Raw genomic sequence first — 25,531 nt, 5'->3', positions numbered from 1 at the left:
ATGAAATTATACTAATAAAGTTAACGATGTCCAACACTTACCAGCCAGGGCTAAGAAAACTCTAGGCAAACATTCTTATTGAACTCTCATAAGACCCCACAGGGTGGATATTACTTGTTCCCATTTTAGGGAAGAAGCTGAGAGGTTCAGAGAGGTGAAATCACTTGCCAAAGTCACAGAGCAATGGCACTAGGTTTGTCTGATTCCCTGTCTCACACTGTTAACCATTCACCACATCACCTGTCAGACAGGTTCTTTCCCAGGTCTTATAACAAGCTGCCACCTAATAGCCAAAATAATAACTATCAATTAACAAGGATTACCACCTTAAGTCCTCAAGGTAACCTAAGAATCAATTATTATCTCCATTTCTGGGAGGAAAACTGAGGCTCAGAGAGGGTAAGCCATTGTGCCAAGGTTACAGGTAGGAAGTGATGGAGCCAAAATTCAAACCCAAGAATGTCTGACTCCAGCCTTATCATCACTCTAACACTGACCAGTAGTTACCAGGCACGGATTCTGTCCCTTCATTCATTCACTCAACGAAAAATTTTGAGCGCCCACACTGGGCCAGCCATGTTCTAGTCCCCAAACAGTCTCCTGCTGGCTCAGAGCTCACATTCCAGTGAGGGGTGACAAAGACAGTACACAAATATAGAATATGTCACGTGGCGAGACGTGCCACGAGGACCAATAAAAAAGAGTAAGTAGAGAGATGGGGGGTCTGAATTACAGGCAGTGTGTCAGAGGAAAGCCTCTCTGAGGAAGTAACACTTGAATGAATAAGGATGGGATGAACGGAAGAATGCAAAATGATTCCTTTTCTGTGTCTAGGCTAGCAAAGAGGCCGAATGCATGGGACATCTTTTACTCCTAATGCCCCTCCTTAGGAGTCAATTTGGGATATAATTCTTTTCCTCGCTCTAGCCAGAAAAGCTGAGGCTATTTTTCCTCCACTCTCTCCTAAAAGGAATGAATAAAACGGTTTGGGAAAGAATCCTTCGGGGACCTATTAATACATGGTGACTGGAGCCACAAAAAGGCACGGGAGTGGTGAGGCAGGACAGGGCAGGGCATCATTGTGACGGTGACCGGCAACCTGGCACGGAACAGAGGGCAAAAGGGGGACGGCTTGCTGATAAGACGTCGGGGATGGACCAGGGGTCCCTCAGACTAACGCTCCCTTGCTTGAGCCCATTTCACCTAAGCTTGAGGGCGTAGATTCCATCGCAGGTGACGCAGCCCCCGCCGCCCTCTCCCGGCAGCTGTAGTCCCTTCACCCTTCGCCCGCTCGGCCAATACGCATGCGCCCGCTTCACGAGCCTGGTCGCGCGCCCCGGCAGCCCTACGCATGCGCGGCCTTACAGGTAACCGACTACACCCGCGCACGCCTGGCCCCCGTGTGCGCCTGCGTCGGGGGAGGAGCTCTGAGACGCCGCGCGCGCTCTCGATCCCACGCCGCCGCCTTTGCTTTTCGGGGCGGGCGCAACGCACGCGCCTCTCCTCAACGACCCAGGTGCCGTTTGTTTGTCGTTCGTGGCCCTCAGCTGTGTCCCTAGACTGGGACGTGGCCTCAGCTGCGCCCTGGCCGTGTCGAGGTTCCCCGGACCAGCCGAGTCAGAACCCCTCCTGAAATCCTGGCAGAGCCCCCAAATCCTAGGGGAGAGTCCCCAATATCAGGGCCTTCCAAGGCTTGTTAAAAGTCTTTTTGAAATCCTGACCAGATCCCCTCAGAAATACTGAAAGGAACCCCCCAGGAAATCTTGTAGATGACCCCTGAAATCCTGTCAGAATCTTCTAGAAATTCTGTCAGACTTCTCCCTCAGAGCCTGTCAGAGACACCCCCCCAAACCCTGTTTCGCTCCTCCCAACTCCTATCAGAACCCTCCCCCCAAGTCCTGCCAGAGGTCCCCAGAAACCAAAAATCCTGTCAGATTCCCCTCCAAAATCCTGTTAGAGACGCCCTCCCCCGAAATCCGGAGACTCCCCAGAAATCCAGTCAGAGACCCCCTTGAAATCCCCACAATGCTTGCTTGGGTCCTCCTCCTGCTAGAATCTCCCCGTCAAAGACCCCTGAGGTCCACCAGAGCCTCCCTCGGTCCCTCACCAGGAGTGTGTCCCCCAAGCCCTGTCAGAGGCTCCCAGGGCCTGTCAGCACCCTCGCTCGCAGGGACCCTTCCCCACTCAGGGCCCACAGCCGTCACCCCCCTTCTGCACCCCCCAGCCTGGTCCACACTCTGGAAGGGTCTCTCTTGAAAGACCCCTTTTTCTAGGACCTTCTAAAAGCCACCAGGAAGTGTGCACTCCATAGCTGTGGACTCCCGTCTGGCACCAGGGAGAGCAGGGCGTGGGGAGTACTTGGTGAGGAAAGGGGGGGCTGAGTGGGTGGGGTGAGGACAGACAGGCCCCAGGTGACCGTATGTTGACCATGTGCCCCAGTGTGCCCAGTTCAGCCTTATATGGGCACCATTGTCTGTTGTCATTATTCGTAGCTCCCCTTTCACTCTTGAAAGAGTCCTGGAGTTGGGACAGTAAGTCGTATGGTCAACCTGGGGATGATGGAAGCAGGACAGGGCACTGTCAGGGCACAAGGGAGGGAGTCCCTAACTGCTCTAGGCACTCAAGGAAGGCTCCCCAGAGGAGCTGCGAGTCTGGGCCTGGGAGGACCGTGGGAAGATGCTGAGTCTCTATATGGGCCGTGAGGGACCTGGAGGTCGGCCAGTGGAGAGCAAAGTGACAAGAGGAAGCCAGGAGTTTCAGGGACAACTCTGTGCCGAACCAGCCTGAGGGGCTGGACTTAGTCCTGAGGGCACTAGGGAGCCATGGGAGGGCTGGGAGCAGGAGAGAGGTGGGGATCAAACTCACAGGCGAAGCCAGCAGTTCCAAATACAAGCTGATAGGGCAAGAATGTCAGTAGCCCAGGGTGGTGTGAGAACCCAGGGACAGCCCCTCTTTCGGAAACGTTTTCTAGAGGAGGGGACATGGGAGCTGAGACAGGAAGGGCCAGTGAAGAGGATGTCCCAGGCAGAGACCTGGAGGTGGGAAGAACTGGCTCAGTTTGGGGAACAGCACACAGTTCAGAGTTGCTGGAGCAGCAAGTGGGATTTGGGGTCAGGGAGACAGGTGGGATCAGGCCATGAAGGGCCTTCGATATCAAGTCCAAGGTCTAGGCTTTGTCCACGGGGTGCTTGGGCGCTGTGGAAAGACATTGAGCAGGGGAGGGGCGGGTAGCTCTGGGGCCCTGTGAGGATGGGTTGGGGCGGGAGACTGGAGTCAGGAGGCTGGGTCAAGGGCCCAGGGGGAGAGGCTGAGGCCTGACGTGGGGCCATAGGGAAGGAGAGGAGGGGTCAGGGGAGAGTCACTGGGCAGGAGGGACAGGGCTGGGGAACTTGACAAACTGCGAGGAGGAGGGATGGCAGGAAGGAGTGACCCTACCCCCTTTGATCTCTGCCGCCCACTGCTTGGGCCCCCCATTTTCCCAGCTCACACCTCCAGTCCCATAAAACAGGTCTGAGTGGGAGCTGCACTGGTCCAGGCAGGGGTAGGCAAACTGGTTCTGAGAATCCAGAGCGGCCTGGCGCACAGGTGGGGCAGGGCAGGTCTCCATCCACGGGTGGCTGGTCTGAGGAGGTCATTCCCCTGTTTGTCCTTCCAGGATCTCTTGAAGAAGCTGGTCCCTTTTCGGTCCCTCCCAGTGATGTGGGGGAGCTGTTAGCTTCGCCAGCAGCTGCAGAGCAGCGGGGGTGGCCCATGGACCTGCCAGAGAGCCAGGCGGGTGGCCCTGCTGCCGAAGGTAAGTGGCTGCGTCCCTGTTTGTCCCGTGGGAGGATGAAGAGGGAGGAGTGGATGGATGGGACACCAGGCTGTGACTCGGGGACTTGGGAGAGGTGGCCTGGGGTGGCTGAGCCTCCACCTCAAGGCAGGGTGGGCGGTAGGGAGGGATCCTTGATGAAGTGCCTGCTGTGTGCCCACCTGCCTGGACAGCTTATTTCATTTGCTCTGGGGAGGCCAGACTGCGAGAGTAGAAGCCTCTGCATGCGCTGTGCCCCCTGCCTGGAGCACCCTCTCCAGTGACCCACAGGCTACCCTCACTTCATTCAGATCTCTGCTTTCTGTAAAGCAGCTGCCCTGTCACACTCTCTCCCCTGTCCTGCTTTACTTCTCTTCATAGCACTGACATCTATTTGTCTGTCTGTTTAGACTCTGTCTCCCCCACTAGAACATGAGCTCCACAGGGCAGCCTCGGTTTTATTCACTCTGGTATTCCCAGTCCCTAGAGCTGCGCTGGTCAATGTGCGAGCCATATATGTAATTTAAAATTTTGTCAGTAGCCACATTGAAAGAAAAAAAAAGAAACAGACAAAATGAATGGCAATAATAGATTTTATTTAACCCCATATATCCAAAACAGTATCCTTTCAGCATACAACAATATAAAAATGTGTTGAGTCGTTCTCTTTTTCTCATACTAAGTCTTCAAAATCTGGTGTGTACTTTACACTAACAGAGCACCTCAGTTTACACTCACCACAGTTCAGGCCTCAAGAACCACTGTGGCCAGCGGCTGCCCTGTTGGTCACGCTGCACTGGAGCAATGCCTGACATGTAATAGGAACCCAGTTGCTAAGTCCTTGAGTAATTGGATGGATGCAGACCAAATGGGTGTGAAAACGGCTTCGGGCGGAAGATGCTGGGTTGCCCTTCCTGAAACTCATCTATTAAGTGAGAGAGCCCGAGGGAGACTCCCATCCTAGAGGAGAGGCAAGACTCCTTTCTTAGAGGCTCCTAGCAGGCCTGGACTCTGGCCTCAGGAGGCTCTCCAGATAAGAAGGTAGGAGGCAGACACCGGGGTTCGGGAAGCGAGGGCAGGCTGACCGAGGGACCAACATCTAAACTTCGTCTGCACCAGCAGAGGGCGTGCGGCCACCGAGGAACCCATGGCCAAGGGCTGAGCCAGCTTTGGGAGGCTCCCGAAGGAAAGGGAGGAACACACCCAGAAGGGATGGAGGCCGAGGAAGGCAGGTGGGGAGAGAGACAAGACAGCGGAGGAGGGAGAGAGAAGGCTCAGGGAACGGAGAGTCGCTGAGTTGTGGGGAAAGAAGCACAGAGACAGGGAAGAAAATGGGAGCGGTGGACATGGAGACAGGCAGGCAGGACTCAGGGGACAGAGAGATGGGGAGGAGGATGGGGAGAAAGAGCCAGAGAGAAAAAACTAGAAAAGGGACAGGACAGAGACAGAGGTAGAGACATTGAGGAAGGAAATGAAGGAAAGAAGACAGGAGAGAAGCAGAGTGACATCTTCCTGAGGGGCCCCGGGAGGCAGAGTGTCACATCTTCACTGTAGATACATGCAGATCCTCAGATCCCACAACATCTGGAGCCAGCCAGTCCTGGGTGACCTCACTGGGCCTCAGGGTCCTCCTCCATAACATGGGGGCACAGTGAGAGGAGGTGTCTCCCCTAACTGTACATTCCCGCTCCCCTTCCCTAGAAGCATGAGTTCAAACCCAAGGGGACAAATTTTAGCTCACTACAAAGAACCCTTGAAGAATCAGAAGGATGAGAAAGGGCACTCATATGTTGAACACGTGACCTTGGGCAAGTTTCTAAGTTGCCCGTCTCTAAGTATCCTTATCTTTAAAGTGGGGCTAATAATAGCAGCCACCATGGTTCGTGTAAGATGCTCAGAAGGGGCCTGGCTCCTATTAAAGGCTGAATAAATGTTCAGTTTTATTATTGAGCTTCCACCATGTGCCAGGCCCTCTGCCAGGACCTTTCCAGATTTTATCTCATCTCTTCTCCAGGAGTGAAGTAACCACCACCCCACCCATTTTCCGGAGGAAGAAACTGAGGCTCCAAGAGCCTGAGTCCCTTGCCCAGATTGCCCCCTGAGTCTGTCAGACCTTGCAGCCTGTGCTTGGCCCTCTGCTATACCCAGCTGTCCAGGGTCAGGGCAGGGAGCCTCATAGGTCACTTCCAGCCCTGGGAAAGAGGCTGGGCTGGCCCAGTGGGTCCTGGGGTAGAGAATATATAGGCTCCTTCTATATCTTGGAGCATTTGTTGAGTGCCTGTTATGTGTGGATACAGCAGTGGACAAACAGACCCCAGGATATTCACATTGTGCAGAGGCAGGGGAGAGGGGGTGCTCTTCAAATACATAGACCTAGCCCTCCCATCCCTGGGGAGGGGAGATCACTCTATCCACCCATTTTACCGGTGGGGAAACTGAGGCTCCAAAAGGAGAAAAGACTTGACCACAGTCATGAAGCTGGACTCTGAGCTCCTAACTGCTCCCCACCCACCCACCCTGCCTGGATTGCCCCATCCCCCTTCGTTTCAGGCCCCAGGCCGTGGGCACTGATGATCAGGGATGTGGGAAGGAGAGAGACCCAGCCCCGAGGCAGGCTGGGAGACCGGAGATGCTGCCGGGAGGGATCGATCCAGGCTGCCCGCGCGATATTGGATTGTTCCTGGCTCCTGGGCCCACCTTCACCCTCGGCTTCTCCCAGAATCCTCTCTTCTTTGCCCTCCTCCACCCTTAGCCCCCTCTGAGCCGAGCCTGGGAAGCAGGGGAAGAGAGGAGGAAAGGCTGTACTCAGAGTATTTGTTCAGTATCTGGGCTCCTGAGCCCATTGAACACAAAGGATTCAACAGCAGGGGCACTTCCTGGCCTGAAAGATGGGGCCCACATTCCCAGATCAGGGGATGGGGGAGGTGACTCAAAGACCCTCACATTGCGGCTGCCACCCAAAGCTTCCTACGGTCCCCCACCAGCCCAAACTCCAGGCAGCTTGAAATGAATTCCTTCCCCTCTGCAGGAGCCAGGACCTGGGGTCACCCCTCTTTGCTCTTCATCGTCCCCCCTTCTCATAGGTTGGCTGGCACTCTTGTCTCCTCAGTGTACCTCTTGGACCAGCCAGAGGAGGGGAGCCTGGGGCCACCGCTCAGCTTAGAGGAACAAATACTCAACTCCACGTTTGAAGCTTGTGACCCCCAGAGGACAGGTCAGAGAATCAAGGAATTATGAGGGATGGAGATGGGCGGCTGGGAACTGGGGAGCCATAGCGAGAGGGATGGGCTAGGGTGAAGTGGATGATTGTGGGAAGCTTCCGGAAGGAAATGGATAAGGGGATGGAGGCCTTTCAGGACAAGGACAGTGAAGGGAGGAAACTTGGGGAACGATAACAGAGGAGGGTGGGGCTTTGGGGCCTGGGAGAGGGAGGAAGGGCAGCCACTGTGGACCTGGTGGGGCACAGCTGGTCCTCTTCAGTCCACCTTCTGAGGTGGGGATGACTGGGCCCCATTGCCCAAGGGCCATGGTGCTGGGGAGCCACCAGCCCAGCCAGTGGTCCCACTTCAAAGCCATTGCCTGTCCCCATCCCCCACCCCTCACCTGCCCCAGACTCCCTCACAGCCTGCTTTATCCCCAGGCACTGTGGCTGTGACCCATGTACTAGCCTACCTGGAGGCTGTGACGGGACGGGGTCCCCAGGATGCACGCCTCCAAACACTGGCCTGCAGCCTGGACCCCAATGGCGAGGGCCCTCAGGCCACTGTGGACTTGGACACCTTCCTGGTCATCATGCGGGACTGGATTGCTGCCTGTCAGCTGGATGGGTGGGTCCCCGCACCTCCCCCCTCCCCCAGGAAACCCTTCCTAAGATCTAACCTCATACCTGCTTACTGCAGCCAGCACCCTTTGGGCACAGCGACCTGCTGTAGTTGGAAGGAAGCTGAGGAGGAGAGAAAAGTAGAGATGGGGTTGGCGGGGGAGGTTCTGAGGACAAAGTGCCTGAAATGGGGAGGCAGAGGGAGTCTGGGGGCAGAAATAAAATGGGCTAGAAGGAGGAGAAGGGTGATTGTTAAGGGGCTGACAGAGGCCTGTCCCCATCCCTCCTCCAAACCCAGTCCTTGCCCCTCCTGCTTTTCCATCTGGCCCCAGGCGCTTGCCATCTGGCCTCACCTTCCTCCCCACGGTGCTCACTCTCACCTGACCTGTCCCCTCCCACCACCCGCAATCCCCCTGCCAGTGGCTGGTCAGGAGTGGGCGGGTTGTTGCAGGGAGCTCTAAGCCTCATCCCTTTGATACAGAGGATTAGAGCTGGAAGAGGAGACCGCCTTTGAGGGAACCCTGACCTCCCAGCAACTGCCATCTGGTGAGATTGTTATATATAGAATGAAGCAGGCAGGCCCAGGGTCAGACAGTGTGGGGAACTTCCCACCCAGGGGCAGAGCAGGGGATGGGGCAGGACTCCAGAGACTTTTGCTCTAACCTGGAGCTGCAAGTTTGGCTTTCTAGGTGCCTCCATGACATGACTGCCTCCCAGCTGCCCTGAGCTTTGGGGTTTATTTGTTTTTTTCCTCACAGGGTTCTTTCCAACCCCTCCTAACACCAGCCCTGTTACAGAGGTCCCTCCTACCTCTCATCATCATCTCCATCACCATCATCAAGCCGGCCCCTCCCTGTACTCTAGTCCCTGCATTCAAGGTCCCTCTGGTCTTGTTGCTGGCACTGCCCCGCTCCGGCCTGGCCTCAGCTCAGGCTGTTTCTCAGCCTAAACTTTCCGTGTCTTCTCTAATCCTTCACACCTGATAGGGAAGCCCTGGTGGGGAAGGCCTGGGATGCTGCAGGCTAAGGTCCCTTTAGGCTAAGGTCCCTTTCTGTCCAGTTCCCTCAGCACAGACCTGCAGTCCTCCCCTGCAGAAATCTGATTATCTGACTCATTACCTGCCCTGCTGTTTGGTTGGCTGGTTTGCTCACCATTCTACCCCAAAGTCTTCACACACAGGAGGTGCTCCATAAAAGTGTTCATGTTCTATTTCTCCAGGCTTATAAAAACAAAACAAAAGTCAAAAAATATAGCTTTCTTGTTATTCTCTGGGACCTCCTCCAACCGGGCTGTGAGCAGGGAAGGGGCAGGTCAGCTCCCGGGGAGGAGAGGCTGGAGGCCAGGAGTCCAGGGAGGAGGCTGTGGTGAGGATCCAGGGGGAGAAGGTAAGGCCTGAGGCAGGAGGAGTGAGGGAGCCAGGACAGCCCAGGGGCTGGGTGGGTGAGTGGGAGAACTGGGAGGACAGACAAGTTTGGAGCAGTTGAGGTGCTGCCCAGTGTTGGGCATGATGAATGTGGGGTGGTTGGAGGCTATGGGGAGATCCGATCTGAGCTCAAGGTACCCATGAGCAAGAGGCTTTCTGGATGGTGTGTATAATTGCAGCCCCAGGAGCAGATGGGATCACCCAGAGTGAATCTGAGGATGGAGGCCAAAGGAAGACAGACCAAGGCCGGAATCCTGGAGCAATCCAACATCTCAGGCCACCTGGGAGCCCACCACCCTCTGTCTGTCTCCCTCCAGGATGCTCAGAAGCTGAGGATCCAGCCAACCTGGAGAGCTTCGGAGGCGAAGACCCCAGACCTGAGTTGTACCTATCCTCAGCCCCTCCCTGCCCTCCCCCTGCCCATGCCCTCCAGCCTGCCTAGGGCCCAGGGCCTGGCCTAGGGCTTGGGGTCCTTCGGGAAGTGGGTGAGGGACACAGGCTGTGCTAATAGCGCAGGGAGAGTGGGGCAGTCTCCTATTTCTCTTTCTCTAGAAGAGCCGCATCTCCCCGACACCAACACCTACCCCGACCTGGGGAAAGGAGGCCAGGGCTGTGGGCAGTGACCCTGGACCTTCCCTGTCCCCAGGCCCGCCACAGCTGACCTGCTGAGCAGCCTGGAGGACTTGGAGCTCAGCAACCGCCGGCTGGCCGGGGAGAACGCCAAACTGCAGCGCAGTGTGGAGACAGCCGAGGAGGGTTCCCTGCACCTCGGGGAGGAAATTTTGGCTTTGCGCAAGCAGCTCCGCAGGTGGGCCCGGCCCCGCCCACCCTCCTGCACACCCCCGTGTCCCACCTGCCCACAGGCACAGGCTCACTGCCACTTTCTTAGTATTTTAGGTAGAAACTGGGTTTCTGTCCCCCACACTCAGTCTCTTTCCCTCCTTTTTTCTCTGGGTCTCTGTCTGGAATTTCTCTGTTGCTCTGAGTGGATCTACATCTGTGATCTCTGTCTTCCTCTCTCCCATGTGGCCCACCTGCCCCCGCCCCCACTCAGTACCCAACAGGCTCTGCAGTTTGCCAAGGCCGTGGATGAGGAACTGGAGGACCTGAAGACTCTGGCCAAGAGCCTGGAGGAACAGAATCACGACCTTCTGGCCCAAGCCCGGCAGACGGTGGGTTTCTGGCAAGGGGCACAAAGGTGCACTCTTCTTCCTACTATCTTGGAGTCTGAGCAACAGAGACTGACTATGGAGTGGGAAAGGGCAGAGGTCTCCCGGGCTTCCTCCCTCAGTCCAGGCCCTGCTCCCTAGACTTTGGATCCAGATCTACTTGCCATCCCTCTCATAACAAAGGGGACAGCAGCAGTCAGCAGGGCTCCCCAGATGCATTCCCCCGGCCCTGCTCTTCAGTGACCCAGGCCCAAGCTGTGTGCCCAGGGGTGGAAAAAGGGCAATCTGGGGGCAAGGAGGCCTGAAAAGAAGGCTTTGTTCTCTCTCTGGGCTCGGTCAGGAAAAGGAGCAGCAGCAGCTGGTGGCTGAGATAGAGAGTCTGCAGGAGGAGGTGAGCTGAGGCCCAGTGCCCACCCCTACCCCTTCCCCAGTCCTCAGGATCTCCCTGCCCTACCCACTGCTGCCCCAAACACCCCCAGCCGCCTGCAACAAACACCCTTCAGTCTGGTGAGGGAGACCTCAGAAGCCCAGTCCCAATGTGTGAAGTCCCTGAAGGTCACATGGCTGCATGTGAGGACTGCCACAGTCGGTAAGAGGGTGGGGCATGGGGCGGACTCCCCGTTACGTTGAGGCTGCCTACGTAAGCATGGGCCAGTCTGCCCTTCTCTGTGCCTCAGTGCCCTCAACTGCGAGAAAGGGAAAAATAATGGAATCTCCCTGGTTGGATTGTGTGAGATTTAAACAAGAGGGTGCTAGGTACAAGGCAGGACACATGGAAAGAGCTCACTAGAAGATAGCTAGTGTTGTTCATATTTTTTATGGTGGAAAGAGCACAGGCCTTAAAGTCAGCCCTGATTCAAATCCCGTCTCTGGGAATCCCCTGGCAGTCCAGTGGTTAGGACTCTGAGCTTCCACTGCAGGGGACACGGGTTCGATCCCTGGCTGGGGAACTAAGATCCTGCATGCTGCACAGCACGACCAAAAAAAAAAAAAACAAATCCCATCTCTGCCACTTACACAACAGACAGCCTTTAGGCATGTGACATGCCCTTTCCGAGCCATAGTTTTATTCTCTAAGAGCAGGAGAGAAGGGTATCTGTTCGTCAGGATTGTTGTGGGGATTAAATGGCCACTTTTAGCCCAGAGCCTAACACATAGCATGAAAGGCCCAGTCCAACCTCAGGGCTGATTCAAGCCCCATTCTGAGACAGAAAACATCGTCTTAGTTAATTCTGGGTCCACCTACTCCTTTTAGGTGGAAATAAAGCCCGCACGGAAGGTGGCATCTAAGTTGCTGGAGATCCATGCAGCATCTCAGTGCTCCTCAGTCAATGTCTGTTCTCTCTGCTGGTCACAGACTGATGTTCGTTGTCCCATCTGGTCCTTAGCCTTAGTCACCACTGCACGCTGGCATCCACTGGGGGGCTGACATTGCCTTCTGGTCTCTGGATGTACTGTCCTCACTGCATCTGCTGGTGGTAGCCCTCGTCGGAACCCCATAACCCACAAATGCCACTGGGGTTCCTCCACACCCTTTTAGGGGCACAGAGGAGGTTTAGCTGCTTTCCTGTGACTTTGTGTCTATAGGGGCCTCACTGGGCCTTCTGTGCCTTAGCTCCTCACACAGCCATCTCTGTTCTATTTTTCACACACCTTGCTGCTTCACAGACTGAGCTGGGAAACACCTCTCTCAGATTCCCAGATGTTCCAGAGGTTCTGTGGTTCAACTGCATCCATCCTGTCCAGCCGTCTAACCTGGGGCTTGGGACTGGCCTCAGGGCCCATTTTCACTCTGTTGTTCTCTTCTTTGACTCTTCCTGAGCTCCTCCTCCAGCGCTGAGGATCTCTGCCCAGTCCAGGCAGTAATACTCATTCTGCCTGATCCTCCTAAATCTCTGTCCTATGTCTGTATTATGGCTTTTACACGTAAACCAAAAAATTTTCCACTATCATTCCCTGGCTCTTCCATGAAAATTCCCTCTGTCGGGACAATGGGAATCTCGCTGCAGGATGGCTGCCATGGTGTGAAGCATGGGGTGCAGACAGGATGTGACTGTTTCTTCTAGAACATCTCTTTTATTGGGGGTATAGTTGTTTTACAACGTTGTGTTGGTTTCTACCGTACAGCAAAGTGCCGTAGAGTTCCCTGTGCTATACAGCAGGTTCTCATTGGTTATCTATTTTATACATATTAGTGTATATATGTCAATCCCAATCTCCCAATTCATCCCACCCCCTCCCCCAAAATATCTCTTTTTAAGAACAAGAAGAAACTTTCCCTGAAGCCCCATGACAGGACCTCCCTCTCATATCTCATTGGCTAAAGTGACATCAAATGATTATAGCCAGACCACTCCCTGGCATGGATAACACAGCCACCGATAGGTCTGGGATACTTTCAGCTTGGAAGAAGAAAGCACCGAAGAACCGGTGGCTTCAGTCTGAAGGACGCTAATTAACTTAACAAGAGGTTTTGAAGGTTCTGGGCTGGTTTGGCAGCTTTTTGACTTGTTTGTCTGCCCATGGCCTCAGGATCACAGATGGCTGCAACAGCTCCAGACCTCGCGTTCTCACTCAAAGCAGGACAAAGAGGGACAAATGCTCCTCTCATGGCTCTCTCTCTTCATAAGAAGGAAACATTTTTCCAGGAGCACCTCCACTCCACCCCCACACCAGCAGACTCCTCTCACAGCTCACTGGATTTCATGACGAGAGGCTGGGATAATATCTGACCTTCCTCAGCCTCTGGAGTGGGAGGCAAACAAGTGAGAGGGGGTGAGAATGGCTGCTGGGTTAGCTAACCAGCCGGGTATCTGTCCTGAATCTGCTGAGATTTCCATCTTGATTCACCTCCAGAGCTGCGGCTGGGACCCACCTGCCCGCGTGGATAGTGGACCCCCAAGGAAAGTAGGAGAGGGAATAAGCAGGGTGAATGGCAGCCGGCAGTCTCTGCCTCCTCCTGGCCCAGAAGGCCTGTGCCAGGTCAAGTGCCTTGAGCAGCGCCTGGGACATCCTAGGCGCTTGATAAACAAGCTATTCTTGGTTCCCTTCCCCCACCTTTCCCTTCTCAGCAGCTGCCTACAGACCATCTATAGATCAAGTTCTCAAGTTACAGTACAATAATGCTGGAGTAAGGGACACTCAGCTTTCCTACCAGAACGTACAGAGCAGGACTCAGGTTACTGCAGAAGAAGGCAGGAGCGGCTGAGTAACCAGGTTCCCTGCCGAGTGGCCCAGGATCCAGCCTGTAAATCCCAACCAGGTGGACAGATGTTGACACAGCATTCCTGGCCCGTCCTTCCTCTGCCCTTCACCTGGCAGCCCAGGCCCGCTGAGCCTGAGAGGGGGAGAAGGCGGCTGATGGAGGACTTGGAGCTGAGCCAGGCTGGAGTGGGGGGGGGGCTGACCTTGGTATCCCTAGGGGCGCCAGGAGGAGGGATGTGGCCAAGGGTAAGTCGACTGCCTCCATGCTCCCGAAATGCTTTCCCCAGTGACTGCCTCATGTCAAAACTCAGCGCAACTTGCTAGGTTTTTGGTGCCTGGAAGCTCTAGACTGGAATTTGGTCTGTTTTATTCTCAAATCCCATTTTGTGGCTGGCGTGGGCTGCCCTCTCCCAGCCCCCTTGTTTTCGCAGATAACTCTCTTTACCCTTGAGGACTCAGACCCAGTACGTCCTCCTTGCAAAGCCTGGGCTCCCACAAGGCCCAGGGCCCTAGGCCCACCTCATGTATTATCATCTGCTTCTGTGTCGGTCTCCACCTCCAGTGATGAGCAACTTGAGATGAGGGACGAAGCTCGTTCCCCATTCTCATCCAGGGCTGCATCTGGCTCAGAGGAGTCTGGGAGTTAAAAGTGCAGGATTCGGGCTTCCCTGGTGGCGCAGTTGTTGCGAGTCCGCCTGCCAATGCAGGGGACGCAGGTTCTTGCCCTGGTCCGGGAAGATCCCACATGCCGCGGAGCGGCTGGGCCCCTGAGCCATGGCCGCTGAGCCTGCGCGTCCGGAGCCTGTGCTCCGCAACGGGAGAGGCCACAACAGTGAGAGGCCCGCGTACCGCAAAACAAAAACAAAAACAACAACAACAACAAAAGTGCAGGATGTGGAATCAGATTTGGGTTTGAGTCCACTTACTCTCCACGTGACCTTGGCCAAGTTTGTTAGCCACGCCAATCCTTAATTTCTTCTGTAAAAGTGGGGATGATGACAGTGTAAAAATTAATAATTGGGACAGCCAGACTTTACATTCTTCCTGAAAGGCACAGTATAACGCATATAGCAGTATCCATGAAATCTTCCTTCCAAAAATTAAACAGGTGTCTGGACAAGGCCCTGGACCTACACATCAGTTTATAGGAAATAATGAGGGGGGAGAAGCATGGTAAACGTCCTGCACAGGGAACAAGAACACAGTAAAGCAAATCCAAACGCACCAATTCTACAGGACAAATGACCTGGTTTCTTCTACAAATGAAGGACCTGAAAAAGTGCCAGGACTGGGGAGGCTGGGGATCACTGTCAGATGAAGAGAAATGGGAGGTTCCAACCAAAAGCCGTGGTGGACCTTGTTTGGATCCTCATTCAAAGAAGCTAAACGTGAAAAGACATTTGTGAGACAACCGAAACCAAAAAAGAGCACTGGGTGCCCAATGATATTAAGGAATTATGAATAATTTTGTTAAGAGTGATCATCGTATTGTGGTTTTACTAGAGGAAAAGTCCTCAAGTAGAAAATACAAATGCTGGAGTAGTTACAGGTGAAATAATATGATGCCTGGGGTTTACTTTAAAATACTCTGGTTAAACAAAACAAAACAAAAACATTTGAAAAACATAGAAGAAATAAACGGGGAGAATGTATATGATTATTGAAATTGGGTGATGGATAATGGGGGTTCATCATACTGGTATTTTTTGGGGGGGCTGTGCCCCTCAGCTTGTGGAATCTTAGCTCCCCAACCAGGGATTGAACCCAGGCCCTCAGCAGTGAGAGTGTGGAGACTTCACCATGGACTGCCAGGGAATTCCCATCTTTATCTTTAAAATAGGGCATAAGAAATAAGCTAACACTGGCGAGGTGTTCAGTAACTATTAGCAATAATAATTAACTCATTTAATCCTCACAGCCACCCCGTGCATCCTATCTTATCTCCATTTTTGCAGCTCTATTTTGATTTTTCATCGGCAAATCAAAGCTGAGATCCCATAGGATGGTTGGAAGGATTAAATGGGCTAAAAGATAGACAGTGCTGAGCATGAGGCCCGAGGCACATCAAGTGCTCAGCAGATGTCAGCTATGAATATTAACATGGCCATTTGCTGAAGTGAATGTGACCAGGGTCTCTTCTTTCAGAACGAGAAGCTGCTGGCCGAGCGGGATGGAGTGAAAAGGAGGAGTGAGGAGCTGGCCACGGAGAAAGATGCTTTGAAGGTGCCACCCGTCCCTAGCACCTTGACAACTTCCTACCACCCCGAGGCCATTTTTACAATCACCAGTTTCAGCCCCTGTGGTCTGGTGAGATCAGGGACTTCAGTCAAGCCGCCAGGTTCCCAGGGCCAGTGGGCAACTCAGCTGAAACCCCCCTCGGTGTAGCTGATGTCCAGAGACATGGAGGGAGGTTGAGGAGAGGGGCTCGGGAGAGTGGGCAGGCCAGGGAGGGCAGGCCAGAGAGATGGACGGGCTCCTTCCTTGGCAGCGGCAGCTCTACGAGTGTGAACGCCTCATTTGCCAGCGAGACGCCATCCTCTCCGAGGTGAGGGGGCTGGGGGAAAACATTTGCCTTCTGTGTGTCTCCTGCCCCGAGTCTGCAAAGGGAAGTCCTGCTTGGCTGTAATCCTTGGATAATTAGCCAGGAGAGATCAGAGTGGTTCCCAGGAAACTGGTGCTCTCCCTCAGGCCCTAACTCTTCCCCCAAGCCCACCCCGCCTGTCCCCCCAACACCCAGCCTCAGCGTCTTTGGAGGGCTGGGCCCAGTCTCAGTCAGCTTTGGGCTTTCCCAGCGCACTCGCCACGCGGAGAATCTGGCCAAGACCTTGGAGGAGTACAAAACTACAATCCAGGTAACCCACTGGCCTGGCCCCACTCTCCCCACTTCTCTTTTGCCATCTCTGGGATTTGCTGCCTCCTTCTGTCTCTGTTGATCTTTTTCCAAGTCTCCACGTCTTGTTTCTCCCATCGCTACTGTTTGACTGTGTGTCTGTCTCCCTCTCTGTCTCTCTCTGCCTTTTCACTTTTCCTCTGTTCCTTCCTTTCTCTCTCTCTATCTCCATCTCCTATCCACATTCCTTTTTTTTTTTTTTATATTTATTTATTTATTTGGCTATGTTGGGTCTTAGTTGCAGCACACGGGGTCTCTGTTGTGGCGCACGGGCTTCTCTATTTGCGGCACGCAGGCTTCTCCCTAGTTGTGGTGTGCGGGCTCCAGAGCGCGCAGGCTCAGTAGCTGTGGCGTGCAGACTTAGTTGCCGCGCGGCAGGTGGGATCTTAGTTCCCCAACGAGGGATCGAACCCATGTCCCCTGCGTTGGAAGGCAGATTCTTAACCACTATACCACCAGGGAAATCCCTCCCATCCACTTTCATTCTCTGTGGGTGACTTCTCACCACATCTCCCCTCCTCCTATTTCTGTATCTCTGCTGGGCTTGTTTAGATTCTTGTCTCGGCCTCTCTCTGGGTCTAGTCCCTCTGTCTCCTGAGGCGACCCCTCTCTATATACCTTGTCTTCAGAGTCTCTTGCACCCCACGTGTCTCTTGCCTCTCTGTGAATCTGTTTCTGTGTCTCTCGTTTTTCCATGTGTTTCTATCTCTGCCTTCCTTTTCTTAATTTTCCTGACTGATAGGTTACCTTCTGGGTTCCTGTTGCTCTTTGCCTCTCTTTGGCTTCCTAAGTTTCTGTCACTGTTTCTTCCCCTTCTCCCTTGGCAATATGTGTCTGGAGGAGCCCAAAGAAGTCACAGGAGTGGAACTGACCTTGGAAGAGGAGCCCAGGCATGGGGGGTAGGGAAAAATGGAGACCCAGGGGTCCCCCACTTCTTCCTTTGCAGGAACTGAGGCTGGAAATTTCACACCTGGAGGAGCAGCTGAGTCAGACACATGAGGGGCTGGATGAGTGAGTGGAATGGCAGGGGTGGAGGAGGCAGGAGGGGAGCCCCAGGACAGGGACCCCTGGCCTCCAGCCCCAAGGTGGGCAGGGCAGCAACCCCAGCATAGGCTGACGGACAGGTGGTGGACAGGCATGGAGGCAGCTTTCCCCATCCTGACTGTGTGGCCAGGCTACCCGAAGGGGCTCAGGTGAGGAGAGTGGACTGGACCAAGCTGCCACGACCATCGCTGGGTGTGGAGATCCAGGCCATTCGGCAGGTGGGCCTGACACCCCCAGAACACCCTAACCCACCGCCAGCGGCAACTCTGACCCAGCCCTCTCACACCACCCCAGTTCCCCCAGGACCATCTCAGTCCTTAACTTCATCCCTAACCCAGTCCTCGGTCTGAGCACCAAACCACTGCCGGGTGCTGCCCCCACCGACTCCCCAGCCCAACCTCTCACACCACCTTCTTTCCACCTCCCATCCTCACGCCTCAGCCTATCTCCATCCCACCTCTGACCGTCTTCTGCCTTAATCTGACTCTCCCTGGCCTCAGAAACAACTTCTTCTCTCCCAGAAACAAGAAGTGGCAGCCGCCGATCTCTCCAACCCTTTGTGTGGCGTGTGGCAGTGGGAGGAGATCATCAATGAGACCAATGAGGAAGCTGAGTTTCCACCTGAAGCCCCAACTGGGGGGCAGGTGAGCACAGGAGGGACTCTGAGACCACCGGATCCAGGGGCCGGGAGAGGGGCCTGGGACACCACGTGCCTTCACTGTTCCCCATCTCATAGACAGATGTTGACTGAGGGCCTGCTGGGTGCTGGCCAAGGAGCCCCCAGCCAGACAGGACACCACCCCTACCCTCTAGGGACTGGCCTGCTGGTGTGGAAGACAAAAGTGAAAAAAGCAAACACACAAATTGCATGCTAGTGGTTGTTGTCCTTATTTCAAATACACTGTCAGGAATCACCTTATTTAAAATGGGACTACAGTGGGAAGGGAGTAAGTGAATTGTTCTTCTTGGCACCATAAAGGTACAGTAAGCATTTACCTTTTGAATATGTCACCTTTAAGAAAAACTTAACAAGCCCTCTATGTAATCTTGAATTCAACAATAGCCATTGTTTTATGACTTCCGTAATTACCTGAACAATATTTCAAACGTTGTTTGAAACAAGGAAGACAGCTCATCTTCAGTGTTCACAGCTGAAAAGTGAGATTTTAAGCTGTTAGTGCCAGAAGAATTCCTTTTTTTTAAGGAAATATTGCTAACAGCTCTGTAAACAACGCTGTATTCTCTTGAAAATTATACTGCTTCAAAGCTGTTCATCATCCTTAAAAGACAAACTCATTTCTCTGTTCACTTTTTCCCTGAGTTGAGAGAAGCTTCTGTTTCTCTTTGACACCAGCGCTCCTGTGGGATTCCTCACTGACCTCTCCCACTGCCTCTGCGAGGTTTAGGCACCCTCATCCCTCATGCTGTTACTCATGGGAAACTGAGGCTCAGAGGGTGATCACACAGCTTGTGGGGGGCAGAGCCGCGCTGCTCAGGGGAAGTGTACATTAGAGCGAGCTTCTGCTGAGAGTGGTCCGCTGCCTTCTGGAGGGGAAGGCTGACCCGGGCCTCCAGGTGCTGCCTGCGCTGGCTCCTGGGGATACAGAGCGGAGTCATTCAGGGCCTGGATCCTCCAGCGCTCAAGGCCTGGTAGAGATCATGCAATCAGGCCATCCCAATGCAGGATGATCCATGTGCTAGACGTGGGCGGCGGGCCCTGTGGGAGCCTCGAGAAGAGAGTTTCCATGTTGGGTAGGCGACTGAAGGAGATATCACAGGGAAACTGACACGAGTTTATTTTGAAGAAAGAAAGAGAGAAGTTAAGTGGTGTGATAAAGGAGAGGTCTTCCAGGCAGTGGGAACAGTAAATGCAAGGATGTGAGAGCGTGAAACCACGTAACATGTTTGTGGAGCAGAGGGCAGTGGGGGTGACTAATGAGAGATGAGGTCTGGCTGGATAATGAAAGGAATTCCCTGTCAATGAAGCTGAGAGGTTGTACTTTTCTCCATCAAGCCACAGGAAGGCTGAGGGTAGGGAGGGGCAGGTCACCTCTGGATGTAGAAAGACCCCTCTGGGGCCACATGGGGACTGACTGGAGGCTGAGAGCCTGGGAGGCCAGGGAGGAGGCTGGGAAAGTGATCCAGAGGTAGAGGGTGAAGGTTGAGCCAGACCAGGGCCTTAGGATAGAGAAAAAGGGACAGGCAGAGAGAACTGGGGCAGGGAGACAGAGCTGCCGACCTGCTGACAGCGGGGTTGAGGGCGCTGGATTCCGGAAAGGGAGTAGACAGAAAGATGCTGAACTTAGCTTGCAACCCTCTGAGGTAAGCACCCTGAGGGATAGGGGGGTGCTTCTCAGGGGCGGTGGGTGCACAAGGCTGGAGCTCAGGGATGTATTTAGAAAAGTGTCGAGTTGGTGGTTGAGACCACAGGCAAGGATGGATGTCTCCAGAGAAAATGGAGGGGGCCCAAGAGGAGGGCAGGTCTTAGAAGCAGGTGGTGAATTCTTGGCAGGTGTTGCAGCCTGGGAGACCTAAGCTTTTCTTTCCCACAGAGAAACTCCCAGGGAGAGCCTGCATACCCTCATGAAGGAAGGAAGGAGCGATCAATGTGGTAAGAAGATTGGTCCTCCCTGAGCCATCCCTCTGCCTCTAGCTGACGCCAACTCTCAGATGGCTAGAGTACAAGGCCTGGAAAAGCCCTGAGGGAGTGCATCACTCATTCCCTCGTTCGTTCATGCTGAGGCCACCCTGGGCCTGCAGACCAGGATGAGTGAGACCCAGCCCTGCCCTCAGACCCTGATGGTTCCAGAAGGACATCCAGCACCCAACCCCACCTGGGGGGAAATACTTTTGGAGGAGGCCCTGCTTGGGGTCCGTTAGGAGTGGTATTCGTATAGGAGGCCCTTAGACAAGAAGACAGTTGTCAGGCAGATGGGACAGCTGAGTCACTAAGTCACTGTCACTGAACACACCTCTCCCAAGGCCTCCAGGGAACCGTGGGATGAATGAGACCAAGACTGTGCCTCAGGAGAGCAGTCAGACAGTTGGGAGATCATCAGGGGCTCTGGAATCAGACAGCCTGGGTTCAGATCCCAGCTCGGTTACTTTGTGATGGGGTGGAGTGAGCCCCTGCCCTGTGATTGTTACCGACTGTTACGAGGCTCATGTGCAGCCTCAGAGGATAGAGAAAGCACTAGATGTCTGGGCCCACCCTCCTCCATGGGGCCGCTGCCTTCCTGCGGTGCCTCTCTGTCCCCCCTCCCCTCTCACAGGCTCCCGGCTGTGGCAACTAATGAGGCTGCCTGCCGTGGCCTCTAATTGGACTTGTCTGGGAAAGCTGAGATTGGGCAGGATGGGGGCCCTGGAGCTGTGACCTCCCCCTGCGTCACCAGGGAATGGAAGAGGGGGCTGAGCAGCGGCGTAGACAAGGGCTGGCGTAGGGGCTGGACATCCGAGCAGGGTGCAGTGGGCAGGGGCAGTATGATCCACAGATTGGGAAGCTGGGAGTGAGGGAAGTGGTGAATCCTGTGACCCCTAGACATGACCAGGGGCGAGAGCTTGGACCTTGAGAGAGGGGCTGGGGGTCCCCGAATAGAAGTCCCAGAGGACCAGACAGCTGTGTGTCTGACTGGGGCAGAGGCTGGGGCCCACGAGCCTGGATTGGATGGGAGTTGAGGAAACAGCTGTATCCTGAGGGTGTTGGGCCTGAAGCTGGTAGCTAAGGCTGGAAGGCTGGATCCCTGATCCCCAGCGAAGGTGGTTGGCAGGTGTTGTGGACCTCTGGGTCTCCAAGGGACGTCAGGGCTGGCCAGCTTGAGGCCTGAGTGCCCAGAGAGGCATTTCAGGGGCTCAGACAGCTGTGACCATAGGAGGCGCAGAGGCTGGAGCTTGCACACTTAAGAGAAATGATTTGGGATGGGGGCAGGGCCCACACAGTTGGGTTCTGGAGTCAAGGAAGTCTGAGCTGGAGTCCCAGTTCTCAAGACCCAGTAAGACCGAGACTGACTGAAAATGGCCCAACCCACGAGGCAGGAAGCTGGGCCAGGGGGTGGGGTCCCGGAGAGATCTGAGTCTCTGGTGTTTTGGGTGTGAGAGAACCAGAAGCCTCTGATCAACTGGGGGATCAGCTGGGAAAGTAGCAGCTGAGAAAGCCAATGAGGTGGAGAGGCCCCTGACCCTGTAGGAGTCACATACTCTGGAGAATTTGGTGAAAATTCCCTTGAAAAAATACAGATGCTGAGACCTACTCGCAACAGTTTGCTTGTTGGCAAACTCCAGGATATCCTCCAGGTGTCTCCATGGTGCCCATCCATGTTAAGAGCCCTCCTTTAAAGGTTCTGCCACACAGCGGGCGAATGGGAACCAGGCAGGGGAGACAGATGCTTGCAGCGACTTTCTTGTCACCCCAGGTTACCCAGGAGAGAGGAAGAAGAGGAAGCAGAGATCCCGGTCATGGTACGCAGTCCCCAGCACCATCCACTGCAGGCCCTCAGATGAGGCTGCTGTAGTCACAGCTCCTCCCCAGCCCCTGCCCACACCCCCAAGCAGACAGAAAAATAGTTTGGCCAAGAGATAATGATGCCCTCGCTGCAGCTAATGAGAGGAGACGGTGCTGTAGAGGGAGGCTGCAGGCCAGTGGGCGGCCAGAATGTTCCCAGGGGACCCCCCAAGCACACATACAGGGCTGCAGCCGCTACACCACAGACGTGGCTACACCCCCGGGTTGCAAAAATGCACAGGCACAAGCGCCCACACTCAGGAAGGGCCGGGCCCTCCCCGGCCAGCCCCAGAACTCCTTTGGGGCACCGCACCTGTCACAGCTGCCCTGCCCGGTACCACCCACAGCAGCTCCTTTGCTTCTCAAAGTGGCAGGTGACAATCCTGATTCTTAGGCAAGGGAAGAGAGGGAAGGAAATTGGCGAGGTCAGAAGCCTGCAGTCCTCAGAGAAGAACCGCGAGCCCCGAAGGTGTGCCAGCCTCCGTTCCGGGCACCTGGGACCCTTCAGGGTCCACACTGTCCAACATGGTCTCTCTGAGCAGCCTGACCCCAAGCCCACTTCTTTCCCACCACACCACGCTCCCTTCCATGGAGACTGGGGCCTCACCTCAGTTTCCTCGCAGCTAGTGTGACAGCAATCTTTACCCAGCTCTCAGGGTGAGGATGAGTGTTAAGGATCAGGTAGTAAAATGCCTGGCACAGAGCAGACACACAGGAGGCAACAGTGGTGAAGATAGTGGCTGGGGCTGGTGTTCCTGGAACTCTTTATTTATTATTTTATTGTTATTACCATATCATCATCCACAGAGCAAAGGCATGGGTGGGAAAGCCTGAGATCTGCAGAGGGGATGCCCTTTCAGAAAGACACGGGGGATGAGGTGGGAAAGTGAGCCAGGAGTATTTGGGGCTTTAATCTTAAAGCGCCTGCTGGGCCTGGCACAGGGCAGGAAGATGGACCCAAAGAGTATACATGGGGGCTTCCCTGGTGGTGCAGTGGTTGAGGGTCCGCCTGCCGATACAGGGGACACGAGTTCGTGCCCCGGTCTGGGAGGATCCCACATGCCGCGGAGCGGCTGGGGCCATGAGCCATGGCCGCTGAGCCTGCGCGTCCGGAGCCTGTGCTCCGCAACGGGAGAGGCCACAACAGTGAGAGGCCCACATACTGCAAAAAAAAAAAAACAGTATCCACGGTGGACTAGGCCCAGCCCAGGGCTGGGCTCCTCAAGAATATGGGGTCTCTGCCCTCAGGGAGCCTGTATACTTCCAGAATCAGATGGAAGATGGAAATAATAATGTTGAGTAGCTCACGCAGTTATTGCACGCTCACTGTCTGCCAGGCACTGTTCTGAGCCCGCCTCCTGATTTTTTGGGTTTTGCCCACATTCACTCATTCATTCTCCACTTCAGCCCTGTGAAGTGGGTGCCGTCATCATCCCCATCCAGCACATGGAGAAAGTGGGGCCTGGAGAGATGGGGGGACGTGCCAAGGGACACATAGCAGGAAACTGGCAGAGCTGGGAGCTCAACGCAGCAGTGTGTCTCCAGGAGGCTCACGCACTGAACCACTGTGTCCCACCCCCTTCCATGTGGTCGCTTCTGTCCAGCGGGCTGAACCTAGCACCGCTCCCAATCCAGGACCCAGTGTCTCAAGTTTGTCTCCTTTGTCCTTCCAGGTGGATCTCCCCATCCCTCTGGGAGACTCACACCCTGGAGACATCCCAGGAAGCCCTCCTGAGAGGTAGAGGGACCCAAGGGCCTGGGGGTGGACTTGGGGGCAGAGAAAAAGTCCAGCACCATCGCCCTGCCTTCCTTTCCCCCCAGCAGGCCCTCAGAGCCAGAGCTACAGCAAGCCCTGGTGCCGGTGGTGAAGGAGCTGGTCCCAGTCAGGAGGCCAGTCTGGGGCCACCTCTGCCTGCGCCCCCTGCACCCCCAGCAGCTCAGGTGCACCCCAAGGCGTCTCCAGAAGGAGGGTGATGGTCAGACAGGGCACTGCCGGGATACCATGGGCTCCCCTGGGCCCCCCAAGCACTGTGCTGCCTCCCCACAGAGTCACTCGGCACCCGCTGATCCTGGCGCCAGTCCTGGGCCTGCTGCTGCTGCTGCTACTGCTACTGCTGCTGCTGCTCTCGGTCCGGCTGCTGGGCCAGTCCCCGCCCCCCACCTGGCCCCACCTCCAGCTCTGCTACCTCCAGCCGCCTCCAGTGTAAGGCACGCATCCCGCCGCCTCAGAGTGGCGTCTAGTTCAGTGATTTAACTGGGGCTCTTTTTACTGTTAATCCCGTGGGTGTGCCACTGTGATTTGGGATTATGCCACTGCCGGGACCCTAGATACAGTGCTCCAGGGTCCACAGCCCTGTATTGGGTTTTTATGTGAAGTCTCTTGTTTTTTTAACGTTGACAACTACATTTCTTAACAATAGCAAAACACAACCAATAATGGATTAAGCACTAGGGGTTATATTTCCCTCACAAAACAAGTCTGGAGAAGGGCAGTTGTGGACCCACAGCTCAGTCTCCATAGCACCGGGACCAGCATGCTGTGATTCTCTGTGACTCTCTTGGCCCTTCCCCTGTGCTCAGGAGGTGGCGGGTGTTGTAGCTTCATACATCATATCTGCAGGGAGAAGGGGACACATCTCTCCCTTTTTATAAAGAAAAGCAATAGCCTTCCCAGAGCCAGCAGCAGACTCTGTCTCGTCGGCCAGAACTGTTTGGCATGACCACCCCTAGCTGCAAGGGCAACTCGGAGAGCAAGCATCTCTCTTGGCAGAAAGAGGGAGAACAAGATGTGGGCCAAGCACACACACAGATGTCACCAACGGCCAGCAGGAAAGGGTGTGCCATTTGTTCATTCAGCAAACACTTAGTGATCATCTATTTGCCATGGCTAGACCTTAGAAGACAGAAAAATAGACCCTCCAATGCCAGGCCGAGGAGCATTGATTTTTCTCCTGAGGATGATGGGAGTTTGGGGGACATTTAATTACTTGTTTTTGGTTATTTACTTTGTAATTGAGGTATAACTTACATACAATGATAAATGGACAAATCAAGTATCAGCTGGATAAATTACTGCACATGTAAACATCCATGAAACCAAAACCCAGGTCAAGATATAGAACAGTTTCAGCACTGTAGAGGCTTCCTTGGGAGAGCTTTGAGCCAGGCAGGACAGTGATAGAGGTAGCTACAGGCTCTGTGAGAGCTCAGGAAAAGCACCTAACCCAGCCTGGGAGGTTAGAGATTTCTTCCCAAATAGGTGACGTCTGCATTTAGTCTTGGAAGATGGGTAAGGTTGGTTATAGTAAACAGAGGCGGGGGAGGGTGTCCCAGGCAGAGGGAAAAAAGTGTGTGAAGACCAGGTGGTTGGAAATCACCTCTGTGTGTAGAAAGCCATAGGCAGCACCATGTTGCTTGGATTTAAAAAAAAAAAAAAAAAAGCCAGGGAAGGAGTTGAGGCTTTAGAATTGTGAGAAAAGAGATAGGCAGACAAGAGCCCATTAAGGGTTTTGAACACCAGCTTGAACTCTACTGCCAAGTGCCCAAGAAAGTGCTGTGATCAGGGAAGGGGCAGAATCAACTCTGGGTGGGAAAGAGACCTTCTGAGCCTGTACAGAGGATGAATAATAATGGAGTGAAGCTGGAGGCAGGAGGTGGGGAGAAGGCTTGGGGCCATGGTCCAGGTGAGAGAGC

The 25,531-nt window shown here is 54.5% G+C and overlaps 1 protein-coding gene across 1 annotated transcript; it reads left to right on the top strand.

Moving 5' to 3' along the window:
• The first annotated feature begins 3,750 nt into the window (after nt 1–3,750).
• Nucleotides 3,751–24,045, top strand: KASH5 (KASH domain containing 5). The gene is made up of 19 exons (XM_065899301.1): nt 3,751–3,793; nt 6,900–7,004; nt 7,431–7,617; nt 8,092–8,156; nt 9,351–9,417; nt 9,680–9,841; nt 10,088–10,205; nt 10,543–10,593; nt 15,552–15,629; nt 15,895–15,951; nt 16,199–16,258; nt 17,243–17,307; nt 17,471–17,558; nt 17,862–17,984; nt 19,893–19,951; nt 21,750–21,795; nt 23,512–23,576; nt 23,663–23,779; nt 23,886–24,045. Exons 1-19 carry the CDS (start codon nt 3,751–3,753, stop codon nt 24,043–24,045), a joined length of 1,716 nt encoding a protein of 571 aa, XP_065755373.1.
• The last annotated feature ends 1,486 nt before the right edge of the window (nt 24,046–25,531 follow it).

Source organism: Phocoena phocoena, chromosome 20 (genome assembly GCF_963924675.1).
Source record: "Phocoena phocoena chromosome 20, mPhoPho1.1, whole genome shotgun sequence".
Taxonomy (NCBI): Eukaryota; Metazoa; Chordata; class Mammalia; order Artiodactyla; family Phocoenidae; genus Phocoena; species Phocoena phocoena.
This window is presented reverse-complemented; position numbering and strand designations above follow the sequence as displayed.

Bases quoted from the DNA above. Each gene is read 5' to 3' on its own strand.
- KASH5 (XM_065899301.1), top strand. From the start codon at position 3,751: ATGGACCTGCCAGAGAGCCAGGCGGGTGGCCCTGCTGCCGAAG. The intron at 7,005-7,430 runs GTCAGAGAATCA...CTTTATCCCCAG, and splicing joins TTGTGACCCCCAGAGGACAG to GCACTGTGGCTGTGACCCAT. The intron at 15,630-15,894 runs GTGCCACCCGTC...CTTCCTTGGCAG, and splicing joins CGGAGAAAGATGCTTTGAAG to CGGCAGCTCTACGAGTGTGA.